The following is a 27,381-nucleotide window of genomic DNA, read 5'->3' as shown; positions in this document are numbered from 1 at the left end:
CCCTTATGAGCAGGCCTCATCATAGGATCCTGTGCATACGAGCCGCCTCTCCGTCCTGTGATCGTGTCTCTTCAGCCACGATTCCCTGGAGTGTGGTTTTCCATTTCACCATTTCAGCCCACTTGCTCCGCAAGAAATGCTACAGCCCCGGGCGGATGGAGTGCCGCGAGGCCTGCGCTTTGTCCTTTGCCGCTGGCTAACTCTTCCACGCGAGACATGAAACGCGGGTTTCTTTGTGCAGTCAGCGACTCGCTGCTGGCATCTCGGCCTCATGCGCCAGCACTAAGTGAGAGATGTCGAGGTCCACGCGGAATGCACCCCCGAAAATGGCAGGCTTCTGACATGTTTGTCGTTTCGGTTCATCGCCTGGCCTATTCCTCTTCGAACTGAATCCGATAGGAACTGGACGAACATGCGCCGTGCCATTCCCATAGCCACAAGGTTCCCATAGTCGACTGCTGTGGGATCCAGCTGTGCCGGACATCCCACAGCGTACTTGGATGCAGACCGTCGGTATTGTAGCTATTCGTCATTCATGTGAAGTGGATCCCCTCCTGATTGAAACTCCACAACAACTTCAAGAAGTCACCCTCGTCACACATCCTGGCTCTCTTGTCCGCCAGGGCTGTCTTATCTTCCAGCACTACCCGCACCTTCTCACGCACCAGCTCTGTCACTTTAGACTTCTTTTTGCGAGACGGCGTCTTGGGGATCTTCTGGGCTTGGTTGTCTTTGAAGAAGGCAGGTAGGTCATCCTCGTCGTCAATATCCATATCCATGGCGGCGTCGTTCTCGTCCTCGGAGCCGAAGCCATTCCACTCGTCCTCGCCAGCCGCTGGATTGTCCACTTCCATGAGCGCATCTGGGTTCGAAGGAGGGCCGTCTTCTACGGCGATATCGTTTTGTGCGCACCATGTGCGGTAGTATGACTCCAGCATAGCGATCACGCTGGTAGTGCCCAGGAAATTCGCTCGCAGCGTCTTGTTCTTCCTGACGAAGCATATCCTCAACAGTCCGTCCCATTCGTCGTATGAGATGTTTGGCCTCGGGTTCTTCGGAACCATGCGAATGACCGATGACTCGACCTGCGGTGGAGGCTTGAAGTTGTTTTTGCCCACTTTCATGATGTGGTCAATCTTTGCCCACATCTGCGCGTTCACCGACAGTCGCGAGTATAGCTTGTCGCCTGCCTTCGCAAAGAGCCGCATGGCAAACTCGCGCTGGAACATGAGTATGCACACCCTCGGACTCGGACTGCACGCCAGCAGCTTGAACGTTAGCGGACTTGAGATCTGGTACGGGGTGTTGCTGATGCAGACGTCGAAGTAGGGGAGATCGGTTTTCATAAAGTCTCCCAGTACGACGTCCAACTTCTTCGCCTGTGGCGTGCCCTGCACACGCTTGGTGACTTCGGCCGCCATGCGCGGGTCGAGCTCGATGGCGATGCATTTCTTGGCCTTTTCGAGGATTTTGACCGTCAAATTGCCTGAACCTGGGCCGACTTCGAGCACGACATCAGACTGCTTCAAGTCGGCTTTATCGACGATCGCTTGCGCCACACCGGGGTTCTTGAGCACGTGCTGGCCAATGTCGGTGTTCATTTTGAAGATGGCATTCGAGAGACTGGATGCGCTGGCGGTGGTTTTGCTGTTGGCCGGTTTGGCGTAAGGCGAAGTTGGCCCGCCATTGGGGCGGGACCTATTTGCTTTCGGCATGTTCGCTTGTCTTTTTGTGTCGATTGATCTGTGACAGCTCACATTGCACGCCCTCGTTGTGTCTGTCAAGGCGATCTAAGTCGTTGTGGTCCAGGCGAGATTGACGAAACAATTTTTGTGGAGGAAGAGCCGGGAAATAGCCGGGCTATCGATAGACGGATGGGCTAAGCTGCAAAGGGTTAGAGGGCTAGTTGCCCATACACCCTGTAAGACTTTGATATGAACTTGCATTTATCATCTGCCTTGACAGTGATTCTCGAATCTACAGCGCATCGAGGCGGAGAGTTGCAGCCTTGTGCCCACCTGGTCCATAAAGCGCCACCCACGATGCTGCATGATTCCCAGCAGGTAAGTAGCTGATGAGCCTCGCATACAGGTTCCCTGCTCTTCGTCCCCGAATCCACTCCAGTTCCCGAACAGGGCATTCCGCAGCTTTCACGCTGCAAGGTAGGTCTAGAACGTTTTTATTCTGTGTACCCACTCACACCGACCGACGTGATGAATGAGTCTGATACCCACTCCTGACAATGGTACTGGTACGCGGAGCTGCGCATGCCCCGATGGTCTTTGAGTACGCTCGAGGCCGAAGCGAAAATCCGACTTGTATCAATAGATATATGCAGGTAGCTTCATTCGCTCCATACTCAGAGACCATCCTACATCTATTCTATATCATCCTCACCAAGCCCCCACGACACCCGCCACAGGAATATCAATCCCCGTCGTGTAACTAGCACCTTGCGAGAGCAGATACACATACGCGCCCCCCAACTCCTTCGGCTCCGCGAGCCGCGGCATCCCACCATAGTAACGCATCTTATCCGCCCAGTCACTGCTTCTCTCAAGATGGTACGTCATGGCCGTACGCACAAAGCCAGGGCTGACGCTATTGACCCTGATGCCGTGGCCCGCCCACTCCATGGCCAGCGTGTGCGTCATGTTGCGTACGGCCGCCTTGGTGGCGCCGTAGGGCGCGCTGGGCGCAGCACGGTTCGGCCGGTACGATGTCATGGATGATGTGAAGACGATGCTGCCCTTGACGCCGAGTCGGATAAAGGCGCGAGCCGCTGCGGTGGCGCAGTGGTAGGCACCGAAGACGTTGAGGTTGAAGAGTTGGTCGAGTTGCGCCGACGTGAAATTCAGTGCGGGCTGGTGCTTGGTCATGCCGGCGTTGGCAACCATGCCGTGCAGCGCGCCGGATTGCGCGATGATGCTCTCGATGGCGGCGGAGACGGAGGGCTCCGAGGTGACGTCGCATTTGACGTACCGTAGGCGCTGCGAGTTCTTTTTGGACAGGGCGAAGAATTCTTCGCTGGGCTCGAATAGGTCGAGGCTGTAGACGGCCGCGGCGCCGTTTGCTAGACAGACTTCTGCGATTCCGAGGCCGATCCCCCGATTGGCACCAGTGATGGCGATTATTTGGTCTTCGAGCGTTATGCGCCAGTGATGGTCAGCTGGCGGTTGTGTTGATCTGACCTCTGTCGGTTGCTCCGGGAGCACAGGCGCATCTGTCGTTGGCTCGATATCGCTAGCGAGAGGTTGTTGAGCTAATGGCGGTGTTTGGGCATCGCCATTCCGAATTGCGGATGGAGACATGATGGCAACACGATAGCTTGCTAGACCTGGAAACAATGAAGTATTCACTGAACGAATATAACAGATGTCTAAATGTTAAGACTTCTCCTGTTGGGAATAGGATGCGGAATTTGGTCGTGTACTTGGTCAGCCGTATTGCGTCTGACCGATATATAAGGTGTCCAGCCCTTGGACCGCCATCGGTGTCGAGAGCGAATGGACATCGCTTAGCAGTGAATGTGAAAGCCCCATGTCCACGGCCACGGAGCTTCGAGCGGCAAGAAATGCAGTACTGGTGATGGTGGAGTAGTTGGAAAAGTGCCTCGAGACGAGGACACGCTAGTCACGACCTGCGAGGCCTTCCTCGATCGAGCGCTAAGTGGATGCTGTGCTATCTCTTGTGGGGAAGGAATTGGGTCACAGAAGCTAGACCGAAGGTTTGACGACAGCATTGCGACGGTCTTCGTCCTTCTGAGTTTCATTCCAATCAGGATGACCTCGTCACGGTCACAACCTTCCTTCCCCACAACCCGCAGTATCGCTTTGCATATCCGCCATGTGTCTGCGGAGTCTTCTAGTGGGGTTATGCCGAAAACGTCGAAGATGATTGCTGAGCACGGCCGTGCCTGTGAAGTGTATAAAGCAGTCTTGCCACCTCATGGTGAGCACTACCATCATCTCACCATTCAGCGCGACAAAACATCATCTCTGTATGCGACACCATGTCGGCCTTCGGCACAGACAAGATGGATTCTGATCTCCACGAGGTGGAGGACTCCTCGCCTGATAGTGACGGGGCCTGGACACCTGACGAGGAAAAGAAACTCCTAAGGAAGATAGATCTGTACCTTTTGCCATGTATCTGGCTCATGTACTTATTGAGTTACATGGTATGTTCCCGAGAGTCGATGATACTATCACATCACCCTAACGCCTTCGATAGGACAGGACGAATATCGGCAACGCCCGTCTGGCAGGCATGGGTGATGACCTTCAACTCACCAGCGACGAGTATTCCGTCTCATTGGTGGTCTTCTTCGTGACTTACGTCCTCTTCGAGGCTCCGTCGAACATGGTGAGGATATCTTTTCGTGACCTGCGCGACCGTTGCTGACTTCAGAGCAGGTTCTCGTGCGTTGGAAGCCATCGCTTTACCTGCCAACGATCATGATCATTTGGGGCGCCCTCGTCTGCTGCATGGCTGCGGTCACTGACTATCACCATCTTGTCGTCCTAAGGATATTTGTGGGCGTCTTCGAGGCCGGCTTCGCGCCTGGTATCCTACTTATTGTAAGCACTCCTGTCACTTGGCTATCGAGCTCACCTCGCCCTGCCGGAGACCCACCTCATTTCATTATCTAACCTTTCTAGATATCATCCTGGTACAAGAAGGAGGAGCAGTCGAAGAGGTTCGCAATTTACATCTCGGCAGCAGTTCTCTCCGGTGCCTTCGGCGGCTTGCTGGCAGGGGCCATCACGGGCGGCTTAGAAGGGGCCCACGGCATTCGAGGCTGGCGCTGGCTTTTCATTGTCGAAGGTGTTGCAACGATAGGTATGTTGGACGTTCATATTGCTGCTTCCTGTCCTAACATCACCAGGTTTCGCCGTAATCGCAAAGTTCATCCTCTTCGACTTTCCAGCCAACACCTCGAAGCTATCGGAGCGTGAGAGGTACATCGCCATCCAACGCCTCAAATCATCGCGCGTCAATGTTCGGGCAAACCCCACAGAGGTTATGGGAAAGCGGAAATCGTTCGTGGTGGCGGTCAAAGATTGGAGAACCTGGCCATTGGTCGTTGGGTACATGGTCATCGTCGGCAGTTCAACTCTGTCGTACTTCTACCCTACGTTGGTCCATGGCCTTGGTTACGAGGACAGAGTTCAAGCGCAGTACATGACTGTGCCGATATATGCTGTCGCATTTGTCACCACACTTGCCACCGGTTGGTTCTCTGACAGAGTCGTGAACTGGCGAGGGTTCATCATTGCTGGTTGGTTGACGCTTTCTCTGGTGACCGGAATTGTCGTTTGCACCGTGTACAACTTTACGGTCCGATATGGTGAGTAGTCCTGCAAACTTGGTTGGGCTTCACTAACATCTTCTCTTTTTAGCAATGCTGGTCATCATGGCTGCAGGGCTTTGGGCTGCGAACGGATTGTCGCTCTCGTATGCATCGTCAACCTTCGGTGACATGCCCGCGGAGTCACGCGCCGTGGCTCTTGCCATTGTTAACGCGATGGGCAACCTTGCTCAGATATACGGCTCCTACCTGTTCCCAACAGAGGACGCACCGAAGTATCTGATGGGCTTCGGTGTCATCTCGGGTCTGCTGGGCCTCGGAGTATGCGTTTATGCAGTTTTGAATGTGGTGTTGAGGCGGAAGAATATCTGAAGACGTACGGAGCCGGCGGATCGCGGAGATCGTGCTAGGTGTCACAACATGAGATGAGACATCTGTCATAGCTTTCATAACATGCTGGGGGGTCCTCCAGGGCTGTCAAAAAATCGCTTGGTAGTGAACTCGACAGTTATTCGGAGACCACCTTGAATCTCTGACGTGCCAGGAAACTGTTCTGCGAGACGATCAACGCGATGCTAGCTTATAAGAGGCCCCATGATTGTCTGAGTTCCGTTTCGAGTGTTGTAAAAGGGCTTTTGGCTGCTTCGAGTGATGTTCGCAACAAATGCAGAAGCTCGCGCTGGCTCTCGGGTTTCTGCAAGGCTTGGCCGGCTATGAACAAGGCCTGAGAGTTGGCCATCGCTAGTGGGGGATGAGTCGCATTCGGAGCAGCGGAAATGCCACAAATTGATGCGACAGACTCCTCAAGTAACTTTTGCCGGTTGTGGAACTCCTCACGTCCCCCTCGAGATGGTTGATTGAGGAGGAGCAGTATTTTGGCGGAGTTGTAGGCCTGCATGGCTGCCGCAAATATCGGTGGATGAATCCAGACAGGAGGGTATGCTGACTTTGACGCTGATTGGAAGGCAACATCAAGCTGGAGAGTATTCTGGGGCGCTGCATTGCGCCACCCTTCCAGGAGTGAAAGCAGCTCGTTTCCCTCAGCCATCCGTTGCTCGAGATCTGCTGTCTCATGTGCTTCTATGGAGGCATACGAGACTACTCTTGCCTGCAAGAACAAAGCACGGCAAGCGAGCTCATCTGGACTTAACTGGTTGACAAGCTTGGTCGGTACATGGATGGTCAAAGGTCGTCTACCGTTCCTGAAAGCTGCCCAAAGGTCCTGGCGCAACCAACTCCACCAGATCGCTCCTGGGGTACCAGCTGACTCCCCGTTCACATCTTGGCTCCGTTGAATCCAGAATACACCTTTGAGATGCCTTTCCCAGTTTTGGGACGAGTCAGATTCAAAGGCCTCAAACCAGCTGATCAGAACGGCATTGGCAAGAATCTCTTGGCTATGTGCATATCCCGGGATTCGCATCGCTTGGGACAGATATCCCAGAGTCTCGTAATAGTACTCGACCGCAAGCTCGCGATCGGACTTCTGTGGGCGGGAGGCCTGATCGCCCAGCAGAAGGCTGTCAACGGACAAGATCTTTTGAGACTCGACGGGGTAAGTAGATTTGTGAGATGCTGCTAGTGCAAGTATAGACTTCAGGAGACCTTCATTGCGTAGTGCGAGACGCAGCACGTCTGTCGTAAAGTGTTGGTGAGAATCGAACAGGTCTAGAAAAGGTCCAACGAAGTCGATATAGTGCTGAAGATATTGCACTTCCCGTGGTTTCAGCAAAGGGCGCTTGAGCGTATTCCATGGCTGATGATCAGGCACTTGATAAGCAGGGTCTGACCGCGACGCTAATACCGCTGGAGCTCGGGTTTCCGGTGACTGAATGACACTGGACGCGGGAGAGGCAAGCGTGTTGAGTGTCATCAGGCCGTCGGAATTGAAGCTCCATCTCGACCCGTGGCTGGTAAGGTAGTGATAGCTCTCGGCGTTTTTCCAAGCATCTTGTGCGATCAATTCATACCATTGATACGGCGCTGTGCCGGCGGTAAAACTCGCAGTTGTTGAGGGCGAGCGCACAAAATCGGTGGGGCCCCGAAATGCTTCTGTTTCAAAGCTATCCGACAGAGACGAGTCATTGAATGCCAAAGGCTCCTCGGAAATGGATCGTTGCCCAACGATGGTTGAGTTTCCATTGACTCTAGCACGTAAGTCCTGGAGATTACCGCTTGCAGGTCGCTCACGAGTGTCTGTGGTGGCCGAACTGACTGTATTTTCATCATCGACTGGCGCTTGCTGCAAGTAAGAGCACTCTCTCGAGGACTTTGCGCAATTGAGACATGTAGGCCGAGCCTCATCGCACTTTAGCCGCCGACTACGACAAGTGAGGCAGCCGACGGTGGACCGAAGGCCTCGGCCACGTGGAGGTCGTGGTTTTCGTCTCTTAGGAGATGCCATGCGTGCTGCATGCTTGAAAGACCGTGCTTCGTCTCGTGGTGGCTGAAGGCCTCCAGCAGGTATAGCTCAGATTTGCAAAGCTGGAAACCCCAACCATGGTGGCTAAAATCTGGAGCAGTCATTTCATGAGAGATGCCCCCGAGACGAGGTGCACACGGGTCGGCGAATGTACGGACGGGAAGTGAATCTCCACTCTCCCCGCACCTTCGGCGATCGGCACGGTGGACGGTGTGGTACACCGGTGTCTTGCTGTGCTCGAACAGCATTTGACCCACAGACAACTCTCGGACATTATGCCGTGTGTCTTGGTCTGTGTCGGGTAAGGGTAGGAAATAAGTCGGTATGGTTGACGCTGCTGGACTCGGAGTGCTACCAAGTATTGAGCGTCCAACATGAGGGCAACGAACCCAGCGAACAAAACATCCGCGATCTTGGAGGCGGCTTCTCGGGGGAAGTATGGAGTGCTCGCAGCCATCGCCTACAATGTTGAGCAGTTGACTGCTCTGACACAAGCTGCTGAGTCTTGCCGCTCGCCGTTGATTCTGCAGCTGTTTCCGTCAACACTGAAACAACTTCCATCATTGGTATGGGCAGCCTCGGCGGCGTGCAAAGCAGCTTCTGTACCAATATCATTGCACCTAGACCATGCCCAAGACGAAGAACAAATCCGGGAGATTGCGGCGCATCTGCCGTTTGACTCGATCATGGTGGACATGAGTCACTATGAACATGAGGAAAACCTTCGAAAAACGCATGAGCTTGCAGACCTGTGCCATGAGCATGGTATAACCGTCGAGGCTGAAAGTGGCCGGATCAATGGCGGAGAGGATGGGATAGCCGACACCGGTGAGCTTGAAGGTACCGTTTTTCAGTGTTTAGCATGAGCATACAAGCTGACCGCTGTAGCCTTGTTCACGACGCCGTCCGAGGTCGATGACTTCCTGGCTGTCAACATCGACTTCCTGGCTCCCAGCATAGGAAATATTCATGGTGATTATCCACCATCCGGGCCCCAGCTGCAGTTCGATCGTCTCCGTAGCGTTGGTGAGCATATCCGAGGCAAGGCGCATCTGGTATTACATGGAACAAACGACTTCTCGCCTGGATTGATCCAACAATGCGTCGCTGCAGGAGTAACCAAACTCAACGTCAACAAACTCTTGCTTGAGGTGTGGAGTAATCACTTGAGAAATCATGCAGATGACTCGATCGTCAAGCTCATCGACGGTGGTATTGAGATACTGCAAAAGGAGACGGAGAAGTGGATGCGAATCTGCGGAAGTGCAGGAAAAGCCTGAAGAGACGCAGAAGCAGGTACCGATCGGGCGTCGGTAAGAGCACTTGCCGAAAGTGCATCGTCTAAAGCCAAATTCGAGGCTGAAATCCTGTTCTGGAAGAGTCAGCCGTACAAATGTCGACAAGCTACATCAGGTGGTCACTGAGGTGCCGTGATGTGCTGGTGCCAGTGACAAATGTTTGATAGGCGTACGGGTGAAGCCGATGGCTTAGACACGCCGCCTGTGCCGTAGCGCCCAAGAATCTCAAATTGATTGGGGCTGTACACCTCGCATTCGCTCAATAGGGCCACCCGCAGAGACCATCGACGAAGTTCCGGTCGCTGTGACGATGATGCGACTGAGCCCAGTAGGACTATAAGACGAAGTGGTGCGCTCGTCTCTATCAGTCGTCTCATCAGTATCAAACAGTTCAAAGCAATACAACAATCAAATTTTCCAAAACCTCCGCAACCAACCGACAATCCGAAACACCACCCTCCAAACATCAACACAGCATCATGGCCTCATTGATCATCGGCGCCGGCATCTTGACCTACGTCCATGTCAAGGACAGGAAGGCGAAGAAGCTCGAGAAGGCACGTGAAGCACAGGACGCGCGTTATACCGAGCTCCAGATGGGTCATACACCATTCCAAGCTCAGCACGGTCAACCTACCATAGTGGTTGGACAGGCAAAAGACATGTTTGCAGAGCCTCCAGCCTACACCGAGGCCTTGCCACGACGGAGTAGCAGCGTGTACAGCCAAGGCAGCAACGGCGAGACAAGAACGCGTTGAGGCGGGGGAGCCCCCGGGGTCACAGCTTTTGGATGCATCGCCAAGTTGGCGTTTTAGTACCGGTGGCTCGGGTCAATGGATTGCATAGCGATTGCGCATGGAGTTGTCTGATTTAATGTGTTACAGTAATAGAGAAACGAAAGCGATGAAGCAATGATGAAGTTCTGTTTCAAATCGCACTTGGGTTGAACAAATGATTCAAGTTCTTAGCGCGATCTCTTAGCACTGGTGACCTCCTTAAACGTCGACGTCTTAGATTCGGAGCTGCGGGGACGTCTAAGCGATCAGGTGCCATACTGGCTACTGGCCTTGGAATGGACCTGTTGTTCTCGCTGAAGCCCAGCAGTCTACTTGATGTCGGCCTCGTGTTACTGGTCGTTGGATATGGCCTTGTCACGGCTTTCCAACGGCTATTTCTCAGCCCAATCAGGCATTTTCCTGGTTCAAAACTGGCCGCTCTGACCAGGTGGTACGAGTTCTACTACAAAGTGGTCCTCAAAGGCCCATACACATTCCAAATCCAGAAGCTTCACAAGCAGTATGGCCCCATCATCCGCGTGACGCCCAATGAGATCCATGTAGGTTGAGTGCTTTCATCGCGGTCATATACGCTGGAAGACAAACTCAACCTAGACAGATACGAGAACCCGCATTTCTATGAAGAGCTGTTTGTGGAAAGCGGCGAGCTGGACAAGCCCGACTACTTCTGCAACCGCTTCGGCACTGATAATGCCTTCTTCACCACCTCTGGTCATGAGCACCACAAGCTCAGACGCGGTGCCGTTGCCTCCTTCTTCTCCAAGCGTCGAATTACGGATTCTCAAGCTATGATTCGGGAGAAGCTGAGCATACTTACCTCCAAGCTTGCGGCCTATAAGCAGAGCGGGAGGATTGTTCGAATGGACCGGGCATTCACAGCTCTGGCAGGAGACGTTGTGACCGAGTTCTGTTTTGGAAAGACGTATGACCACTTGAACTCACCCGACTTCACCGAAACCTTTCATGAAGCAATGGCTGGTGCTTGGTACGTTCGATCCGTTTCGTAGACCTATATTACCTGCGACGGCTGACCGCAAAAGCAAATCATCGACCTTCCTCAACTGTGGCCACTTCTGAATAGCCTGCCAGGACGGCTGGTTATGAAGTTGGAACCGTCCTTCCATCTGCACATCCAGATCCAGAGGGACTTCGAGAAGACCATCACGGAGCTCAAAGAGGGCCGCCAAGCATCCAACGCTGTTCAATGAGATGCTGAACAGTGATCTGCCTGACCGTGAAAAGACGGTCCTGCGGCTACAGCAGGAGGCTCAGGTCATCATCGATGCAGCTATTTTGACAACATCATGGGCCTTGTCAATGGCGGCATTTCATCTGGTCAACGAACCCGCCCTCGCTGAAAAAATTCGACTAGAATTGCTCCAAGTGGTGCCCGACTCTTCGGCTCCATCAGATTGGCAACAGCTTGAGCGCCTTCCTTACCTGACCGGCGTTGTGCGTGAAGGTATCCGTCCGGCCCACGGCATTGCCTCTCGCATCCCGCGCGTCGCTCATCGAGATGTGGAGTTCAGGGGTTGGACGATTCCGGCCGGCACGCCAATTTCCATGACCATCGTCGACATGAATCACAATGAGGATGTCTTTCCTGCATCGTTCGAATTCAGGCCTGAGCGCTGGATGGAAGATCGCAAATACAATGGCAACAGCCTCGAGAAATATTTCGTTGGATTTGGCAAAGGGCCACGGTCGTGTTTGGGAATGAATTTAGCGACGTGTCTTCTGTATCAAACACTGGCCACGGTATTCAGAAGGCACGAATTTGAGGTGTATGAGACTGATGTGTCGGACACAAGGTTAGCTCACGATTACTTTATGCCGGTACCAAGATTGGATTCCAAGGGTATTCGCATGAGAGTTGTGTCTGTCTGAGGTAGCTGGAGGGGTGGGGGTTACGCTGGAGTGACATGCGTCACCCAGATTTTCCAGGTGCGAGGCGCCGCTAATGCAAGGTCCGGACGGGCCTTCCCGGTGACGATCGGCATTATTTCAGGCAAGAACTGAAACCGACTTTTTCCTCCGTCACTCCTTCTCAGCAGCGCGCCTTTTCAGCGAGATGCCTCGTCCTGATCCTGCTTGTAGAGTGTCGTTGTCATTCTTGTACCTATGACAATGACCTAGCGGGCCACCGATGCATAGCCTGGCGGGGAAGTCGGTTGAATGCTGTTCACCGGCCTATCCTTCACGGCACAATGCGGTATCTGTGGTGAGTCCCCTAACATCCGAACTGCGCCGGACAGCTCGACATTCGACATGCCCATTCTACGAGATTTCTCTGCAGCCGGAGATCACACCGCTAGCCCGCTCATGCTTATCTAACTTTCCAAAGTCCCTCATCACTCGGTATGAGATGTCAGCCATTGCCCGGGATCTTTGGTTTGCGCCCCCAAAGTTCTTCCAGGCGACGAATGACCTTCGATGGCTATGTTCGACACTGCCTCATCCACAATCACCTGGCAGCTTCGCTCAAACAAATGACCGATTGGAAGCACGTCATAGTCCAGCGTGGCCTGCATAAACCTGGGAGACTCTCGCAGTTGCTGTAAACCGGTCATTTCGCCAGGTACAGCTCGAGATGCTTCAACGACGATCCCCTCATCCTCACTTGAGCCGTGATTTGTTCGGTGCTGATATCTGAGGCCTCAAAGTTAATGCGCCAATGCGGCAGCTGAGGGACCAGACGTGACAAAATGGGCTCTCTTGATCGTTTCACCGCCCTGTTCAAAGGTGTTCATGCAGCAACTCTTCGCACGGCCACGGCAGCTCGATCACGTAGATCTCAACGTTCTCGGTTTTACTATTCGCCCGAAGATCTTGACACGCTCCCGCCGTTTGAGCATAGCGCTCTTGATCTGCGGCCGTCGGAGTGCTGCATACGCCTACTGAAGGTTCTTCCACAAGCCAGCGAAGTCATACAATGCCAAATGCTGAATAATGTACGGCTTCTCGACAATGCATGACCTTACACTGCTGTGTCATACGAGTGGGGCTCAGATGCTGATGTGCACTCCATCTCCATTGACGGGAGATCTATGGCAGTGCGGAAAAACCTGTACAAGTTCCTCTGGAGTCTCTTGACCAAGAAATACATTGATGGCGATTTCAACGAGCCACTGCTGTTGTGGATCGATGCCATATGTATTGACCAAACGAAAAGCGAGGAGAGGAATCATCAGGTCTCCCAGATGAGGCTCATTTACGAGAACGCCCATGAAGTCATCGCCTGGCTTGGTGAATCTGATCTAGACTCAGAAAGGGCCTTTTTCCAGGCTCAAGAGCTATCCGGATATGAGCCCGAACAGATCAAAAAGGTAACCGCAGCCAACATATATCAGTTGTCAAGGCGGGAACGAGGTTCTAGAATTCGCGATTCTTACCGACAGAAATTTGATGCATCCGATTCCCTCCTCAAACTCGCCTCGAGGAGCTATTGGCGCCGAATATGGATCGTCCAAGAGATCCTCGTTTCCAATGACTGTCAAATCCTATGCGGCACGGCCATGCTTCCGTGGAAGGTGTGGGCAATCGCACTCCAGACCGCCAGTTTCGAGGACCTTGATTACTTCCAACGCGCTTCCTTCAGATACAACCCTGCCTCATTCATAGTAGAGCAGTGGTTTACGCGGCAAGAAGATCCCGAGGCTATGGGTATCTTCGACTTGGTCCACAAATTTCGAGACTCCCGCGCCTCAGATGTACGTGACAAAGTATATGCCTTGCTCGGAATCGCTGGAGATGGGAATCATATCAAGGTCGATTACAATGCCCCGGTCAGCCACGCCTTGTTGCAAGTCCTTGCATCCTCTGCCTGGGGCTTCGGAGACGAAGAGTTGATGGACCTGTGCAAAGTCTTGGAGGTAAACATGTCCAGTCTTTATGCCGCTGTGGAACCGGTGGCTCGACTGCGATCCTTGTCAGAAACTACTGGCAAAGATACACACCTTCTCCCGAATCAGTACGACGATCTTGTCGAGTATCTCCGAGCCGTCGGCGCAATGCAAATCCAAAACATTCGAGAAACCCGACAAGATGAGCTGGTCGAATGGTCGAGACTTGATCGAGTCAAGTATTGCGACTGCCGCTTGTGCAAGCACCAGTGGGAGGACACACGGACGCCTTCGGGAACCAACTTCCTTGTGGCTAAGACCCTCGTGCGCTCCGTGGCGAGACCTGCAGGCCGACGTGGCGGTGCTACTGTACGCACCCGCTCGCCGATGGTGGTCATTTGTACATGCGACAACCCTAACGATCGCACCGGAGCTGGCCAGATGTACGTTGCCTCTGGTATATTCCTGCCATACTCGATGTCGCCGAGAGACGGTGGATGCGAAGGTGTGGATGAACCCAATCATGATGACAAGGAAGTCGACTACTTTTTGTTGTTGTACCACGACCCACAGATGCAACGGTCAGATAAGGAGCACCCAGGACGTTTGTTCAACCCGTGGCTCGGGAAGTCGGCTCCAACTGGCGGAAGCATTGAGGTAGATTCCCCGTCCTCTCAAGCATTCGACGATCTGCTTCTGTGGGACACGGTCAACGGGGCCAACTTACCATCAGACCTTGCCTGGCCCGAAGCATACTCAATCACTCAGAGCCTCCTCTTCTACGCACATGCCATCGACTACACCTGCCCATCCACACCGACGATGAATGTACGATCCCCTCTTGGCCCACAGGCGGCAACTATGAAAGGCCTTCGCAGAGCTACCCTCAGAATCGATCCAGCAATCAGCCACCCCCAACCTCTCGGCGGAAACGCCCTCCACTCCACCGACCACGCCCAGCCCCTGACGAGAACCCGGCGTTACGCCTTTCTCGGCTTCCCCTCCGACGGCAAAGCCACCCTCGTCCGCAACTATCCGAAATTCTTCATCGAAGTCGAGTCCATGCGCGACTGGTTCTCTTCTCTGACCGAGAGCGAACGCATTGCCGTCTTCTTCACGCTGCTCCAGCAGAAAAATACGGCTCAGACGGGACATCAGCCGCCTGTGAGGGCAACGGCCGCTGTAGGCACACGCAACGAACACTTCTCCGAAGACGTTGGCGCCGTGGATCAGTGGTTCAAGGTGCTGGCGCCGGACCACCGCACGGCGGTGTTGCACGCATTTAAGGAGGAGGCTGGGGATGTTCAGCAGCGTTTCTTTGCAAGGGCTTTGGGGTGAGGTGTTTGGTGAAAGGGGTTTGGTGGGTGGAATCGTATGTGTGCATCGTGCAAGGGCGTTGGGGTGCTCGCTTGACGAGCAGGGGTTTGCGATATTTGTATAACGATAGACTGATGGATGACGGGATGGACGAGTATTTACGAACGTTGGAGGGCATGCGGACTCTGATCTCTCGCGGACAGAGTCTTTGACGACCTGGGTGCTTTTACCATGTAATCTTAGAATGTCGAAGCTCGAAGGTTTAAACGATATGTGTGTAACCAAAAATCACTTGTCTACCATGAAAGCAACGCTACCTCGCACTGCAAGTGGCTACATGCTTTCCTGTATTCAGCGAAGGCAGCTTCGCAAATCTCCTCCGCGCAAATCTCAGCGTGCTCATCCATACCAAATATCGTTCACCATAGTCGGCACAACGAAGTCATCTCCTTCTGCCGAACAAGGGCACGCTCCCACCCGTCTGAACCCCATTGCCACCAACGAAATTTGTCGACCATGGATAGCAGTAAGCAACACTTACCCCCCGAACCCGGAATATGAGACATTCTCAGCCCAGCTGCCAGCATCGACGCCCTCCTCCAGAAGGCCGCCAACCCACTTGGAGAGGAAATCGCCTATCCCAGCTTCCTTCGCAGACGCGCATCAGTCATTCCATCGGCCCCTCACTCGTCCGTTCTCGTGCTGCTCGCATCACTAGTAGTAAGGTACCTGTTGATCAAACTCCATCTCCAGGAAATAATCCAGCATGAAGTTCAGCACCTTCCAGTCCTGCAACAGGCCCCAATGGCCCGTATGCGGCAGCACGAGCTGGCCTGCGAAGGGGGTCCACGCTGCGATGGCATCGGCTTGGCTGCGCTGCACGTACTTGTCATGGTCGCCGATCGCGGTCCAGACGGGGCACTTTATTTTGGCGAGGGCTTCGCGACCCCAGGTGGTTTCGGATTCCCACATGCTGCGAGTGGGCAGGACTCGTTAGGGCTGAGTCTTGAGTGTGTACGTGTATATGGTACAGATGACCTCTTGGGAGGGACTGGGGAGAAGGAGGACCAGTGAGGAGGAGGCGATCACTTACGCGAGGACGCCAGCATACATGTCCGCACAGCGCTCGGGCATGGGACTGATACTCTCACACCAGAATTCCTCGCCGCCCTCCTGTCTCTTGCGCATGCCACCCAGCTGCCGCTGTTCCACCTCCTTCTCAGGGGGCGTGACGCCACTATTCTCGAAATTGCTCTCAAGCGTCCCGGTCTCGGAGGTGATGATCGGATCGTCCCTGCCAGGGAAGTGCGTCTGGTTGTAGTGGATCTGCGCGCCGTACGCGAAAAGCCGGTCGATGCGCTCAGTGTAGTTCATGGCGAGATTCAGGCCCGTCATGCCGCCGTCGCTCCAGCCGAAGACGGCCACGCGGGGAATCTCCAGGTGGTCGAGGATCGCGATGACGTCGCGCGCCATGTCGTCGTAGTGGAAGGAGGTGAAGCCTTTGTATGGGCTGCGGCCTTGGCCTCGTGTGCTGGCGGTCAGGGTTTTGGGTTAGCAGTCACCTTTCTCAAGTCTGTCAACCATCCATGCGGACCGCCAAGCTAGACCACGAAGGAGAGGCGGCGGGCCGGGGCACCTACTCGTGCAAGATGACATGCCGCGTTTTCGCTACAAAGTTTGCCTGACGATACATGGCGTGGCTATTTGCTGCTCCGCCATGAAGGATGAGCACCGGAACCTGATCGCCGTGGCGCCGCTGGCCCATCGTGGTATACCATAGATCCACTCCGGAGGATAGATTGAGGTAATCGCTCGTGGAGGGGTCAGTGTCAAGTGGCCCGAAGGCTGGGTCCCAGTCCCATCGTGGCTGAGAGGCATTGTAGCTAAATGATGGAGACGAGGTGCTGTGAGAGTGGAGTGTGAGTGAGTGTGACTGCTTGGGAGGGGTGCCGGGTGCAAGAGACGTACGCTGCTACAATTTGGTTGAGTGCTAGTACGGCAATGGCGAGTAGCATTTTGCAAGCCTTTCCGGGAATTCTGCTAGACGGTGTCTTTGTACGTAGACAGATCACATAAGGTACGCACAATCGAAGGGACCACGAGTCGACTCGGGCCTCAATCAGCAGGTTTGCCAATTGCACTCTGATATTCGCATCTTTGTAGACGGACACTCAAGTCGATAACGGTAGGTTGCAACCGGCTGAACCGTCGGTCAAGCCGCCGTTACTCCGGTTTGGGCATCGCTTTCAGAAGGTCGTTAACCGAGCCTCCAATTTGACTATCTCTGAGGCGGGAAGCTCTGGTAATCAATAAGCCACTGACTATCGTTCCCCGGATTTGGCTCGCTTGCTGAACATAGATCTGGCTTGCAAGCCAAGGCTCGGCTCTGAACCTCAGCTGTTCATGTTGTACTCAGACTCTGAACCGGGCCAGTAGCGACAGACCTAGACTAATAGTGCCTGTGATACAGTGTGACTGCGTTGAATAGCCCCGATGTATAGCCACTTCGCTCCCAGGCTGACGTAAAGGGCGAGAACAGCCACTGATCTAAGAACGGCTAAAGCAGTGATAGCAACAGCGGGCTGATACGCTCGGATTGCCTCCGCTGAGGCGACAAACGCCCCGAGTAACAGCTCCCCGGTATCAGAATCTTTGATAACATTGGTGATGGCATTGAGGATCGCTCCATTGCCATCCCCGTTTTTGAAGTGATCAAGGGCCCAGTTTTATGTAGTCTGACTGTCACTCAAACCGTCAATTGCCAGCATTGAGGCGATATTGGCAAGTTCCCCCCTCACATGGAAATGTTTTGTATTGTGCTCTGAAGGCTCTTCATGCCGTAGCCACTTGAGATGGGCTAGAAGGACGGTCTCGTTGATACGGCCAAAGCTGTCCTGTCCTTCTAGATCTTATGGTCAGTGACCCAGTTGCAGGAAACGACCAGCAAAACTTTCGGCCCTGAAATGTCTATTCACTGGTGGTCATCCTTGGCTGCTAATCGCGTGCTACTGCACCTACATTCAGGAACACACACCTTAACACCGACCTCGATTGTATGATGTTTTAGGCGAAGTGTGAGTATTGCTAATCTACCCACACGAGCAATAGAAATTTGCTACCTACTCTCCGGCTCTTCGCGTTGGGACGTTCAGACAAGCCCGTGTACCGTCACAGCCCTCCCCCGGCCAGCTAGATAACCCTCCACGAACAGGGCACTAACTTCCGAGCGTAATTGTTCTGAAATTGGCAGAACTGGTGCGACAATGTGGACATCATTGACAGGGCAGAGTAGATTGGATCAGCATGATCACACGTCAAACTTCACACCGACTGGAAGACGGTGCTTCATCCCCAGATCCAATGACAGCCGGCGCTGCAGAATCGGTCAGCTCAATCGAATTGTAAAAGAGTTTTGACGGACTACAGCTATAGAGCTGACACGACACAGTAGTTGAATTCGCCATCTATCAGTCACGTGGACAGTCAATAGTCATGCCTAGAACGTTCCAATCTTGACATAGCTCTTTCCCGGTGGTCTTCACCTCCATCACTTCGAGAGCACGCCCACAGTAAGTCTCATTTCTGTCTTATTCGTCAGTCTGAAATGGTCTAAAGAGATTTCTTGCAAGTCCGAGGAGACTAACACTCGCGAGATGTTATGGTACGTCTGTCTCAGATCCGCTGGCAAACTCTCTCTTGTCGAAGGCCCATTGTCTGAACGCGTCCAATCGCGCCACCCATACCTCAAATATAGTGATCCAACCCCTTTTATACCTCGGTGAAGACGTCCTGAGAGTGAACAGTCCGGTACAGCTGTGTAGTCTTTGGCGAATTTATCAAGAACACTGAGCACCGTGGCTGTCCACACTTAACTGTAAGCGAATCCCCCAGCCCTGCAAGCCAAGACGCTCGCGGAGATACATCTGCTCATGACGGCAGGCAGGGGGACATCCCCATTGAAGTTGAGAGTTTCACCAGAACTTCCCGTAGATTCTCATGAAGACAAGCTACACCAATCCTGTGGATATCGACAACCAAACCTGCGACTCAGGCTGGCACAGGACACGAGCTGTATTTGCGGATGATTTACGTGGCTGTGCAGATTCACTTCGACCCTTTCACCCGTGGGACAGCGACTCTTTGGAAGCGACAGGCGCCCTCTTATCCAATCAAGCTTAACGCGTTCTCATAGTAGATCTTCTGTTTCAGCCCTTCGGCCTTTGGGTAATCTTCCAGTGCCTGACGGAAGGCCAGAATCCCCGTTGTGGGCGCATATGGAAAGTCAGAGCCTAGAGGCAGGATTATCAATGTTTAGTCTTCGACAGTAGCACTTGCAAGGTCTTACCATATAGAATCCGCTCGGCTGGAACAAGTTTCAACAGGAGGTCAAGCTTCTCCGGGGAAGAAGAAAGAGCGAGGTCGTAGTGAAATGAGCGTAAATCCGCAAGGGCTTCGTCATACGTGATGCCGTCACGTAGTGCCGTCACCGGTGCGGCTTTCCGCCAAAGTGCGAAGCGTGTGAATAACCATGGCAGGTTGCCGCCGGCATGGGAGAGGATGACTTTGCAATTGGGATACTTGACACGAGTGCGCGAGATGATCATGTCGACGGCTGTTAGAGTTGTCTCGTGCGGATAGTCGATGGTTGGTAGCAGCAGGGAGGGATTGACGAGTTTAGTGTCGACTGGAGCCGAAGGATGGATGAACACGGTAGCATTCCGCCTATGCAATTCCGCCCAGATCGGCTCGTAGGCTGGATTGCCTAGGTAATAGTTGCCATCCCCGTAGCGTGTGAAGAGCGTGATACCGTTCGCACCAAGATTGTCCAAAGCATATGAGATTTCGACCAGAGATCCTTCGATGTCCAGGAGATTCGGCATCGCTGCCCAGCAACCAAACTTGTCGGGCATTTGGCTTGAAATCTGCGCACAATACTCATTGGCACGTCGAGCGAGTGTGCGAGCCATATCATTGTCTTTGGCGATCGCAGCTCCCGGTGATGTGAGCGATAGCATTGTCATGGTCGTGTTGATTCTTTGCATGAAGGCCTCAGAGTCATTCAGATGCCATACTGGGATGGGCCACCCAGAAGGATCTCCTCCCGCTGCAATCACCGCTAGAAAACCCTCAGTCATGTACGGAGTGAAGGCAGTGAGCTCACCCTCTCTGTAGAAATCAGGAACGAAGTGGTGATGCGTGTCAATCAATTGATAGCCATAAGCCGATGAAGCAAGCCGAGTGAATGCTAGGACACAACTGCTTAGACGAAGTGCACTGAGCCACATATTGCAGGAATAACTTATTGATGCAAGCTACTCTTCTGGCAAGATTGAGGTAGCAGTTTATATAGGTATAGTGAAGGGAAGCGGTATCAATTCCGGGGTTGGGGACGAGATCTGGGGTAATGCCATGTCAACCCAGGTTAGTCTTTGAAATCCCCGCATTGATATTGTGGATATTTGCAGATCCTACGTTAAGTACACGACTTCCGGCATCGACCCGGAGCCCCGGAATGCTTCCGGACAAAGGTTGAAAAGGCTGCAGCTATACCAATACTACATGGTGACCATAGGAACCGTGGTTCAAGTGCCAACTGGCCTTTGGAAAGTATGGCAATACATGAAAGCATTCGTCTGTCGATAGCCGACAATGCAGCCTTCTCAACGCTTTTCCTGATCCTTGCGCCGTTCTTGGTCACCATCTTCTATATACGCCATGTCTTCAAACCTGTCGGTCTGCGTCCAACAATCGATGGACGTCGGCCCATTCTGCCAAAGGGACCTGAAGGTGTACCCTTGTTCGGGAATCTGTTGCAGTTATCCCGCCAACGTCATCAGGCAGGCGCCATGACTGCCATGGTAGGTTCCGTTCGGATCGAAAAAAAGAATGCTTTAACTGAGGAATGATGTAGCTACGTCGCTTGTCGCAGTATGGTGAAATGACCACCCTACATCTCGGATCCAAGACTTGGGTTCTCCTCAACAGCCATAGGGTAGTAACAGAGCTAATTGCCAAGAGAGGGTCAATGACAAATGGGAGGTCGCCAATGCCCGTGTCCAGTGGAATCGTCAGCCGCCATGGACGCTCACTTCTTCTGCCGCCAGACGGTTGGACTGAGCGGCGCCGTGTCATGCATCATTTGCTGAATGGGACCGCACTCAAGCAATACGGCGAATGGCAGGAAACCGAAAGCACTCTGATGATGGCGCAGTATCTTCTTCAGCCGCATCTGTGGTATCGGCACCACTACAGCTATGCCAATTCGGTCGTTCACCGCATAGCACTTGGCGAGAGAGTCCGTATGTCGAGCCAAGATCTAAAGGACCTCCAAGACGTTGTGACCACCTTCGTGGGAAGCATTGGCTCGAGCATGGTTGACTGGTTTCCGGAGCTCGATAGCCTACCTCGCCCACTTCACTTTTGGCGACCTTACTGGAGCAAAATTGACCGTTGGAACCACTCTGTGTACCGCAAGTGGTGGGACCCCGTGCGGAATCGTATCGACGACGGCAGCGCTCCGCAGTCGTTTGTGAGAGACGTGCTTCTCCACCCGGATTCAGCCTTTCGGGGTTCCGACCAGGATGCGATGTATGTGGCGATGCAGCTCATCGAAGCCGGGAGCGACACTACACGGGAGGTTCTGAACACTTTCATCATGGCCTCTATTCGCTACCCAGAGACCTTCCGAAAATTACGAGCGGAAGTCGACGAGCTCTGCGACAAAGATGGCGTGCTTCGCTATCCGGTGCTAAATGACATGGAGCACTTACCCTACGCGTGTGCCAGCATCAAAGAACTTCTGCGATGGCGTCCTATTTTCCCACTCACACCAGACCATTGTTTGACCCAGGACCTCGAATTCGAAGGCTACATCTTTCCAAAGGGCACTGGTTTCGTTATTAATGGAATCGCAATCAGCGATGAATGCGACAACCCTAACCTCTACAGACCAGAGCGCTTCATTGATGGTTATGAGATGGATGTGGCACATGGAATCTGGCAATTTGGTGGTGGTCGACGCATCTGCGTAGGCTACCGACTTGCTCAAAGAGGTTTGTTGATCAATATAGCTCGACTGGCTTTGGCTTTCGACTTTGCGGCGGTAAGTTGGCGCACTTTGTTGATTGCTGGCTCTTCCTTTGGGCTAATTCCAGCAGGTTCGCCATCTAGACGACACCAAACTAAACCATCATCTCACTTCGGAGCCCTTCCCCGTTCGCGTGCTGATGCGAAGCCCACGCCACGAGAAACTTATCCTGAAAGAGGCGATGGAGGCGGATGTACTCGAGACGGCGCGGCTAGACATTTGAGGAACTCGTTTTATTGCATTTCAAGCTATTTGTTCTCATAAAAACATGCAGTGCGATGATAAGATACTACCGAGTCTGGCCAGTCGGCGTCACTAGCCATTCTCTGGTCAGGAGTAGAATCGGTCAAGTGTTCCAGGCACGCTTCATCCACCGCACGAGTCTTTTCATGCTTGGAGTATCCATTTGACCTTGCAGACACGAAACGAGGATATGATCATGGGCCTCTCCTGGGTCAACGTGCAGCTGTACCGCCGGCATCTCACCTCCCACAAGGCTCAGCTCCGTGCGTAGATGGTTCCCAAACTCTACAATGTGATCCCTGAACAGCTCCTGCTCGCCAGCGGTGATATACAAGCTCGTAACCACCCCACCCAAGCCTTCCCACCAGCCAGGTCCTGCTTGCATCGGCATGGCCCAGCCATGACCCCGCACCCGTTCCGCTTCCAGCTCGGAGGACGCAACAAAGTCTCCAGTACTGCGCCGGACGAGGTTAGATGAGAGCATGTCAATCCGAGCATTCCAACGGAACGACTCCGATTCAGTCTTGTCCGTGACCCAAGGCGAGATTAGGAAAGCACCCGCGAGTGGTGCTTGTAAGCTCAGCAACTCACACTGCGGGTGTGGGTGCAACAAGTGAGACAAGAGGCTTAGGGCAAGATGACCCCCGGCAGAGTCTCCGCCGATAATGACATTCTCAGGAGTGATTCCGGATTTGAGCAAGTGTTCCAATGCGTTCCGCGCTTGACGGAGTTGCAACGGATAGCGGTTATCAGGAGTGAGACCGTATTCAAGGATTGCGACCGCGACAGTGCGATTTGCCTTCAGGGAATGCCGCACAATAGCTGCACACCAATTCATATGCCCTGTGGATAGCGGTGCGTTATAGCCACCACCGTGGAAAAAGAGAACAACCTCGGATCGGTGACTGGGCGGCTGAATCCAGTGGATTCTGGCACCATCCGCCACCACTTCCGTGACTGGAGTCGCGCGTAGCGCAGAGTTCTGGTTCGCCGAAAATGCTTGAGTTTGCGTCCACCAGCTACTAAACGTCGCTTCAGTAGACGGTGACACCGCAACAATTTGGCGGGGCGAGAGACATGTCAGGAACGTGCGGAGGATTGCGACGATGAGATAGTCCTTCAATACCAAGCCTCTTCGTACAGCGAGGTAGCAGCTTTCCAGCACATTGATACCAAGAGTAAGCGGAACTATTGTACACAATCAGCATATAATGCCCTCAAAGTGACTGAGACAATGTCGTTTACCGATGAACACCAGTTTGAGCACGAGATCAGCCTTCTCTGCTCCGTAGAGGGGCATGATGTGTGTGACCCGTCCACAATGAGTGGTGTCAGCAGATCTGTGCAAACGAGTCGAACGATACAGTCCTCACAGCGGTTTCTAACTGTATCTGCTGTTCTTAAACATATGCTGGGCCGACTTTCGCCCCCGGAAGGGTCCCGCTGGAACCCGGGACGAAAGTAGATACAAGTTCTCTGCATATTGGCGTACCATTGTTTCGAGAGCTTGTCTATCCTTAAAGTCTTGCAAACACTCAGGCCAAACCAAGGTGAAGACAATGCTTTTCAAAAGGTACCGGCCCAGGGAAGGAATACATATCGACCCCATCTTCAGGGCGCTTCAGGATACCATCTTGAACCCCTGTGTGGCCTTGGCCTTATACCTCATCATTATCTCAGTCTTGTCCTCCCAATCAGTGGAAGAGGATAGGGACCGCAACATCACCGGATGGCTTCGGCATGCAGCAAAGTGGGTGCTATGTGTGACGGTCGCAGGAGCACTGCTCTCGTTGAACAGAATTCTGAATACCGGCTCTCTTAACAACTGGGTCACGGCAGAGTCGCAATCTTGGGGTTCTGAGATTGCTGTCATCACTGGTGGGAGCAGTGGAATAGGAGCCAGCGTCGTGCAACAACTCCTGGAACGAGAGCCAGACGCTCGCGTCGTGGTCATCGATTTCTGTCCTCTCGAATTCACGCCTCCTGCAAACTCGAAAGTTCACTGCTACCACTGCGACTTGAGCAAAAGCGATGCCCTCAAGGCTGTCTGCGAGCGCATCCGAACCGAAGTTGGCTCACCGACCATCCTTATCAACAGTGCGGGTCTGACGAGGGGTCAGACCATCACGGGTGGAAAGTATCATGACGTTGAGTTGACGTTCAAAACTAACATTATCGCTCCATTCCTCCTTGTCAAGGAGTTCCTACCAGCCATGGTAGGGCGAAACCATGGTCACATTGTGGGGATTTCCTCACTCAGTGCCGTTATTACCCCAGCCAGGCTAGCAGACTATGGCGCGACGAAACAGGGAGTTCTGACCCTGCAGAACGTGGGTCACCTACAGTCTCTTCGCCACCTCATTTTTCACGTCAGAGGCTGATTTTCCCACTAGACTCTCCGACAAGAACTTCGCTTCGAAGAAAAGGCGCCCAAAGTCCGTGTTACCAGCGTGGTACTCGGATTTGTTGCCACGCCGATGTTCAAAGGGAAGACGAACCAGTCAGGGTTCCTTTCGCCCCTCCTCCACGTTGACACGGTAGGAGAGGCTATAGTCGATGCCATAGTGGCTCGGGAGTCCAGGTCCATCTGGTTGCCAGGAATTGGCGGACTTGTAGCAATGCTTGTAGGTCGACACTGCCCGTCTTCGCATTAAACTTGCACTGACCTCCTTGCCCAGGCTGCGGGACCTGACTGGCTCGGCGAAATGTTGCGCAACTCGACTCAGCGCATTCGCGTGGATTATGTCGGGAGGCAGACGACAGACCCTGACACAGGCGGCCTTTGTAAAGCTGAGGAAGGGACATGATTGATGGCCTGTTACCACGGGTGAACTGGCTAGGAGCCATGAAGTCATGCCAGCGACGTTATTCGGGAAGGCATGTAGACCCTATCTGTCCGATACTCCAATAGATATCTGCCTCCACGTGGTCAGCATAGATAGTATCCGCATTCCCAGGACAGGTTGTCATCTAGGTAGTAGCCTGCCACAATCAATAGTCTTTTGCACCAACTCGGCTGTGAGTTATCTTCTAGTTGGTGTTCGGCGTTCTCAGGCGATGTTAGATACTGACAAATTGATTCGCCATACAATCATCGATGTGTCCGGGAACCGTCAGCGGAATCCATGCCGCTCACGCGACGGTTCCGGTGGGAACAGACAACTTTATGTCCGTCCGGATCAGCCCCGGGGAACAGTCACCGAAACGGGTCAACTCCTGCGTTCACGCTGAAGCTATTGCTTCACTGAAACACCTGTGTTTTTCCCCTACGGAGGATTTTGAGACGCGTATAAGAATTATCGGGACTGCCAAAAAGACTTCATCCAGGTGAAACATCATTTTGTGTGACAATGGATCCGCCAGTTTCGTTCTCCAAAATAGCCTGTGTGGGAACGGGCTTGTCAGCGATTGGCTTGGGCGCGACATTGAAGCGATGGTATCAAGAAACCGATATTAGATTCTTCGAAAGATCCCCAAGCCCATGCGGGACTTGGAGTATCAACCAGTATCCCGGTAAGATCATTTTCTAATGGTGGTGACAAGGCTTAGTTACATTGACAGGATGTGCTTGCGACGTGCCCAGCGCATTGTATAGCTTGTCGTACGAGCCGAACACAGACTGGTCGCGCGTTCTGCCAACAAACGCTGAGATCGAGAGGTATCTGTTAAAGGTGGCCAAGAAGTATGACCTGCTCACCAAGATGTCATTCTCAACGGATGTGAAAGAGTGCCAATGGGACGCCGACCGCTGCCGTTGGCGGATTCTCGTCCGTGATCTTGCAAATGGTTTGGACCTGATTCATGAATGCACCATTCTTTTCTCGGCCGCCGGACAGCTCGTCTATCCTCGGGATCTGGGTATCCCAGGTCAAGAAACCTTTTCAGGAGACATCTTCCACTCTGCACGATGGCACCGGCAGGTGACTCTAGACGACAAAGATGTTGTTGTGATCGGCAATGGATGTACAGCAACACAGATTGTGCCCAGTATCGTGAGTAGGGTGAAGAGTCTGACACAGGTAGTGCGCAGCAAACATTGGGTCTTTCCGCCTATCGATCAGCCATACCCGAGCTGGCTCCGCTGGGTCTTCAGGAATGTTCCGTTTGCTTTGAGGCTGCATCGACTTCAGATATTTCTCATGGCGGAGCGGGAGTTTCCGACATTCCCAAACACACCAGCCGCTGCAGCACTGAGAGCAAAACGGCGTGTTGCCGTTGAACGGTACATGCGACAGACCGCGCCAGCCAAGTATCACGACTTACTGATACCGGATTTTGAGGTTGGCTGTAAGCGTCGCATCTTCGATACCGGCTATCTGGCTAGTCTGCACGCGCCGAAGGTCACCCTGACTGACGCCAAAATACTCAGCATTGTCCCTGAAGGATTGCAAACAACTGATGGCATAATCAAGGCCGATATCATCATCCTGGCAAATGGCTTTAAGACCAACGAGTTTATTTCACCCATGGTCGTCAAAGGAGTGGAAAACGAGACGCTTACCGAGCATTGGGCCAAAGCTGGCGGTCCTGAGGCTTACAACTGTTCAGTGCTCCACGGCTTTCCGAACTTCTTCATGCTTCTGGGCCCTAATGCTGCTACTGGCCACACCTCTGCAGTAATGGCATCGGAAAACATGGTCAATTATGCGCTACGTGTTGCTGCACCTGTCCTGCAAGGCTTGGCGTCAACGGTCGAAATCCACAATTCGGCGGAGCAGGAGTACTCACGGAACGTTCAATCAGCATTGCAGAACACGGTCTGGAACACAGGCTGCCAATCTTGGTATGTCAAGAAGGATGATGAGACGGGCGCACCGTGGAATGCAATGAGTTATCCATGGTCACAGGCGCATTTCTGGTACAGGAGCTTGTTCCCAATTTGGCAAGACTGGAAAATTGCGGTAACGAGATCCCATCCCTGCTCAGCGATAGAGACTAACAAGCGCTTCAAGGGAAGAACGAGTCATTCCTACCATCAAATTGTTCCTCCTCTGATGTTGCTGGCTGTCTGTGCCCTTCTGCACAGCTCAGTGTTGCCCATAATCTCATAAAACGCTCATCAAC

The 27,381-nt window shown here is 53.2% G+C and overlaps 13 protein-coding genes across 13 annotated transcripts; 7 read left to right on the top strand and 6 right to left on the bottom strand.

The window, feature by feature from the left end:
• Window positions 1-533: 533 nt before the first annotated feature.
• HMPREF1541_05890 (dimethyladenosine transferase) lies at window positions 534-1,715 on the bottom strand (the record flags this gene model as incomplete). Its single annotated transcript, XM_008720227.1, has 1 exon — window positions 534-1,715. One exon carries the CDS (start codon window positions 1,713-1,715, stop codon window positions 534-536), a length of 1,182 nt encoding a protein of 393 aa, XP_008718449.1.
• A 678-nt stretch (window positions 1,716-2,393) lies between these two features.
• On the bottom strand, window positions 2,394-3,311 carry HMPREF1541_05889 (uncharacterized protein; the record flags this gene model as incomplete). The annotated part of the gene is made up of 1 exon (XM_008720226.1): window positions 2,394-3,311. One exon carries the CDS (start codon window positions 3,309-3,311, stop codon window positions 2,394-2,396), a length of 918 nt encoding a protein of 305 aa, XP_008718448.1.
• A 701-nt stretch (window positions 3,312-4,012) lies between these two features.
• Window positions 4,013-5,683, top strand: HMPREF1541_05888 (uncharacterized protein; the record flags this gene model as incomplete). Its single annotated transcript, XM_008720225.1, has 6 exons — window positions 4,013-4,180; window positions 4,234-4,365; window positions 4,416-4,580; window positions 4,662-4,842; window positions 4,889-5,350; window positions 5,403-5,683. The coding sequence occupies 6 exons, from the start codon at window positions 4,013-4,015 to the stop codon at window positions 5,681-5,683; spliced, it is 1,389 nt and encodes a 462-aa protein (XP_008718447.1).
• Window positions 5,684-5,891: 208 nt separating this feature from the next.
• On the bottom strand, window positions 5,892-7,715 carry HMPREF1541_05887 (uncharacterized protein; the record flags this gene model as incomplete). The annotated part of the gene is made up of 1 exon (XM_008720224.1): window positions 5,892-7,715. One exon carries the CDS (start codon window positions 7,713-7,715, stop codon window positions 5,892-5,894), a length of 1,824 nt encoding a protein of 607 aa, XP_008718446.1.
• A 392-nt stretch (window positions 7,716-8,107) lies between these two features.
• On the top strand, window positions 8,108-9,013 carry HMPREF1541_05886 (uncharacterized protein; the record flags this gene model as incomplete). The annotated part of the gene is made up of 2 exons (XM_008720223.1): window positions 8,108-8,573; window positions 8,622-9,013. 2 exons carry the CDS (start codon window positions 8,108-8,110, stop codon window positions 9,011-9,013), a joined length of 858 nt encoding a protein of 285 aa, XP_008718445.1.
• Window positions 9,014-9,510: 497 nt separating this feature from the next.
• On the top strand, window positions 9,511-11,715 carry HMPREF1541_05885 (uncharacterized protein; the record flags this gene model as incomplete). The annotated part of the gene is made up of 5 exons (XM_008720222.1): window positions 9,511-9,739; window positions 10,078-10,371; window positions 10,423-10,826; window positions 10,869-11,027; window positions 11,071-11,715. The coding sequence occupies 5 exons, from the start codon at window positions 9,511-9,513 to the stop codon at window positions 11,713-11,715; spliced, it is 1,731 nt and encodes a 576-aa protein (XP_008718444.1).
• A 1,160-nt stretch (window positions 11,716-12,875) lies between these two features.
• Window positions 12,876-15,008, top strand: HMPREF1541_05884 (uncharacterized protein; the record flags this gene model as incomplete). The annotated part of the gene is made up of 1 exon (XM_008720221.1): window positions 12,876-15,008. One exon carries the CDS (start codon window positions 12,876-12,878, stop codon window positions 15,006-15,008), a length of 2,133 nt encoding a protein of 710 aa, XP_008718443.1.
• A 693-nt stretch (window positions 15,009-15,701) lies between these two features.
• HMPREF1541_05883 (uncharacterized protein) lies at window positions 15,702-16,752 on the bottom strand (the record flags this gene model as incomplete). Its single annotated transcript, XM_008720220.1, has 3 exons — window positions 15,702-15,960; window positions 16,081-16,518; window positions 16,628-16,752. 3 exons carry the CDS (start codon window positions 16,750-16,752, stop codon window positions 15,702-15,704), a joined length of 822 nt encoding a protein of 273 aa, XP_008718442.1.
• Window positions 16,753-19,148: 2,396 nt separating this feature from the next.
• HMPREF1541_05882 (uncharacterized protein) lies at window positions 19,149-20,272 on the bottom strand (the record flags this gene model as incomplete). Its single annotated transcript, XM_008720219.1, has 2 exons — window positions 19,149-19,276; window positions 19,333-20,272. The coding sequence occupies 2 exons, from the start codon at window positions 20,270-20,272 to the stop codon at window positions 19,149-19,151; spliced, it is 1,068 nt and encodes a 355-aa protein (XP_008718441.1).
• A 324-nt stretch (window positions 20,273-20,596) lies between these two features.
• HMPREF1541_05881 (uncharacterized protein) lies at window positions 20,597-22,297 on the top strand (the record flags this gene model as incomplete). The annotated part of the gene is made up of 3 exons (XM_008720218.1): window positions 20,597-20,845; window positions 20,899-22,089; window positions 22,145-22,297. 3 exons carry the CDS (start codon window positions 20,597-20,599, stop codon window positions 22,295-22,297), a joined length of 1,593 nt encoding a protein of 530 aa, XP_008718440.1.
• A 123-nt stretch (window positions 22,298-22,420) lies between these two features.
• HMPREF1541_05880 (uncharacterized protein) lies at window positions 22,421-23,617 on the bottom strand (the record flags this gene model as incomplete). Its single annotated transcript, XM_008720217.1, has 2 exons — window positions 22,421-23,505; window positions 23,563-23,617. The coding sequence occupies 2 exons, from the start codon at window positions 23,615-23,617 to the stop codon at window positions 22,421-22,423; spliced, it is 1,140 nt and encodes a 379-aa protein (XP_008718439.1).
• A 259-nt stretch (window positions 23,618-23,876) lies between these two features.
• On the top strand, window positions 23,877-25,124 carry HMPREF1541_05879 (uncharacterized protein; the record flags this gene model as incomplete). Its single annotated transcript, XM_008720216.1, has 3 exons — window positions 23,877-24,647; window positions 24,711-24,941; window positions 24,996-25,124. 3 exons carry the CDS (start codon window positions 23,877-23,879, stop codon window positions 25,122-25,124), a joined length of 1,131 nt encoding a protein of 376 aa, XP_008718438.1.
• A 543-nt stretch (window positions 25,125-25,667) lies between these two features.
• Window positions 25,668-27,222, top strand: HMPREF1541_05878 (uncharacterized protein; the record flags this gene model as incomplete). The annotated part of the gene is made up of 3 exons (XM_008720215.1): window positions 25,668-25,830; window positions 25,879-27,100; window positions 27,165-27,222. 3 exons carry the CDS (start codon window positions 25,668-25,670, stop codon window positions 27,220-27,222), a joined length of 1,443 nt encoding a protein of 480 aa, XP_008718437.1.
• Window positions 27,223-27,381: the final 159 nt, after the last annotated feature.

This window comes from Cyphellophora europaea, assembly GCF_000365145.1.
Source record: "Cyphellophora europaea CBS 101466 unplaced genomic scaffold supercont1.5, whole genome shotgun sequence".
NCBI lineage: Eukaryota > Fungi > Ascomycota > Eurotiomycetes > Chaetothyriales > Cyphellophoraceae > Cyphellophora > Cyphellophora europaea.
The sequence above is the reverse complement of the archived record's forward strand: the minus strand, read 5'-3'. Positions and strand labels throughout refer to the sequence as shown.